At 41.8% G+C, this 2,875-nt stretch overlaps 1 protein-coding gene across 1 annotated transcript; it reads left to right on the top strand.

The window, feature by feature from the left end:
• Nucleotides 1-470: 470 nt before the first annotated feature.
• Nucleotides 471-2,598, top strand: LOC122941475 (zinc finger protein 572-like). The gene is made up of 3 exons (XM_044298780.1): nt 471-781; nt 866-980; nt 1,060-2,598. The coding sequence occupies exons 2-3, from the start codon at nt 905-907 to the stop codon at nt 2,178-2,180; spliced, it is 1,197 nt and encodes a 398-aa protein (XP_044154715.1). The 5' UTR covers nt 471-781; nt 866-904; the 3' UTR covers nt 2,181-2,598.
• Nucleotides 2,599-2,875: the final 277 nt, after the last annotated feature.

Below are 2,875 nucleotides of genomic sequence, written 5' to 3'. Positions count from 1 at the left end.
AACTGATCCGCTTGTGAGATCCCTGAATGGATCTCGCAAACGGAAAGCCAAAACGCCAGTATGAAAGTAGGCTTAGATAAAATGGTCTATCCCTGCACCACATTTATCATCCAGTCTGAGCCCCTGTGTTAAATCTGGTGCAGGTCTAGACAGCCTGTGAAATGAAGGTCATCTACAGGCTTGGTAAACCTGCCCCACTGTGTATGTACTTGCACCGCACATCACCACTTCTCTTGTCCTGTATACTGGATATTGTGCTCTATAGCCTGGGTGTAAGTCCCAGTATCAGGGTATATGTGTGCGCACTGCACAGTATTACTTCTCTGGCTCCGTGCCATTCTCCCTCATCTGGCAGCAGGAGGCAATAGGAAGACAACTTGTGCAGGAGAAGGTCAAAGGACAGTTCTGGCTAGTGGTGAGATGCAGAAAAAGCACAGGGGGCCATGTTCTTGTAGTCCTACCCTGTCTCCACCTACCTCCTGATGTCACATGACCTCTCCCAGGCTACCCTTCCATGTGAACAGAAACTTCCTGCTGCATGGAGGGCAGTGAGAGAAGAGCTGGAGTGGAGGTGATTATTTCCTGTAAGATTATGTTATGTCAGTGTTAGAATTATGTGAGCTGCAGGAGGTGAAGATGTTGATGTTATGGAGGAGCAATGTAGGATCGCCCTGACTGTTCCATCAGGGTTCTGACATAGAATGTATGGGCTGCTAAGACAATCCACAGACAGAAGATCCTAGAAATAACCTATAAGATCATTGGACGGCTCGCTAAAAAAGGTGAGTACTGCTGGGCATACTGGCAGAATATGCAGTAACACAAAGCCTAATGTATTTGAATGATGACTGTATCATTGTGTGTCAGGTTCTTATTAGGTGTCAGGATGTAACTGTCTGTCTCCATGAAGGACAGGAATTTTGTAGAAGAGCTCTTCAAGGATATTATGATGGATAATACCCAGACCCTCACATTTCCAGGTAAGAGGCACGTTAATCACCAGAAAACACTTGTAAAACTAAATAAAGGGGATTTTAACTTTCAGAGCTTTCCTTTCAGAGTTAATCAATGAAAGTTCATCTCCTCATATTAAGGAAGAAACAGTTTTGTGTGATGACGTAAATCTCATGGACTCCAAATATTCACCAGCAGACCATACACAATATCAGTATTCTTATATTAATGATGAATGGGCCCCATGCGAAATAGGAATCCTTACAAGTCCTGACACTGTTGCACCCACAGATCAAAACACACTATGTTCATATATTAAGGAGGAGCCATTCTCGTCTGATGGAAGAAGCCCCAAAGACCCCAACTTCTATACATCCACAGATCATAGACAATATTTAGCTTCTCATATTAAGGAGGAAACTAATCTACTCGATGAGCGACATTTTACAGACCTTGCCATTTTTACAGCCCCAGATCATCTTCAAGAGTATCCCTCTAATATACAGAAAGATCCAGTCTCGTGTGATGGAGAACGTATTTCAAACATCTATTCTGCTCCAGATAATACTGCTACATCAGTGTGTACTAATGGTCAAAACTTTGAAAACAATTCAAATAGTAAACTGAATGAGATTGAAGTCATTTACCAACATCCAGTACAATCAACATTTGGTGACATCTCAAACCTTACTAAATATCAAAGAGCTCACTCTAGAAAGAAAACTCCTCAATGTCCTGAGTGTGGGGAATATTTCTTGAGAAAAGTCCAGCTTGCCTCCCATCAAAGACTTCATATGGGGCAAAACCCTCTTCAATGTCCTGAGTGTGGGAGAACTTTCTCCAGAACTTCTCAGCTAATCAACCATCAGAGGAACCATAAAGGGAAGAAGTCATTTAAGTGTTCAGAATGTGGTCAGTTCTGGCCAGATAAAGCCCAACTTGTCTTACATCAAGAAAGTCATTCTGATGAGAAACAATCTATGTGCTTGGACTGTTGTAAGCACATCCCTTGCGATGGTCATCTGGTGGTCCATCAGAGAACACACACAGGGGGAAGGCCTTTCACCTGTTCAGTCTGTGGGACACATGTTACTGTAAGGGAGCATTTAATACATTTAAGAAGTCACCAAGGAGAAAAATTGGATGAATGTATTCAATGTGAAAAGCACTCTAAGCATAAAGTATCACTCACTAATCATGAGGTTATACACAATCCCATGAAATAAATTACATATCATTAATCTTTTCCTCCAAAATTAAAATTGTTCTTGGCCTACGATAACAGATATTTTCAGAATTTTCTCACTGGTTTGTCTCCTTTTTATAGTTAAAGTGGAACAGCAGTCAAAATGGAATTTGAATTTTAAACAGTCTCATAGAACACTACTGGACCACAAAATCCCTATATGAATGGCACCTTTTTCCCCTGAACTAAAGCTTGGGTTTGACATGACCATAAAATCACAGCTGTCAGGAGGTTCTAGAGAATTATATAGGATGACAGCGAAAGACATAATTGAACAATTGCCTGATCTAAATTACAGCCCCTAGAATATTACATACAGATCTGATGGTTGGTGAGAGGTCACCACTGTACAAATTCTGTGATGAGAGATATCTTCTAATAAAGCAATGTTGTCAATGTTGGGCTTCAACATGGTTTCATAGTCCTAAAAGACCATCTTGGTAGCACTCTAGTAATCTTCCAGGAAGAGTAACACTGGGTTCACACCTTAGCGTTCAAACGCGCTGTAAAGCGCTCAACACATGAAAACCAATGCTTCCCTATGGCCCTGGTTCACACTTGAGCGTTTTACAGCGCGTTTGAACGCGCTGAAAAACGCCCTACGCTCAAAAAAGTTCTTGAGCTTCTTTGGGGCGTTTTGTCGCGCGTTCCCGTACAAAGACTTTCGGGAACGCG

This window comes from Bufo gargarizans, chromosome 6 (assembly GCF_014858855.1).
Source record: "Bufo gargarizans isolate SCDJY-AF-19 chromosome 6, ASM1485885v1, whole genome shotgun sequence".
NCBI classification, from domain to species: Eukaryota; Metazoa; Chordata; class Amphibia; order Anura; family Bufonidae; genus Bufo; species Bufo gargarizans.
The sequence above is the reverse complement of the archived record's forward strand: the minus strand, read 5'-3'. Positions and strand labels throughout refer to the sequence as shown.

What these genes read in the sequence shown, in the direction of transcription:
- LOC122941475 (XM_044298780.1), top strand. Translation starts at nt 905, where the DNA reads ATGAAGGACAGGAATTTTGTAGAAGAGCTCTTCAAGGATATTATGATG. An exon ending in CCAGACCCTCACATTTCCAG is followed by an intron (nt 981 to 1,059) that starts GTAAGAGGCACG and finishes CTTTCCTTTCAG; the next exon opens with AGTTAATCAATGAAAGTTCA.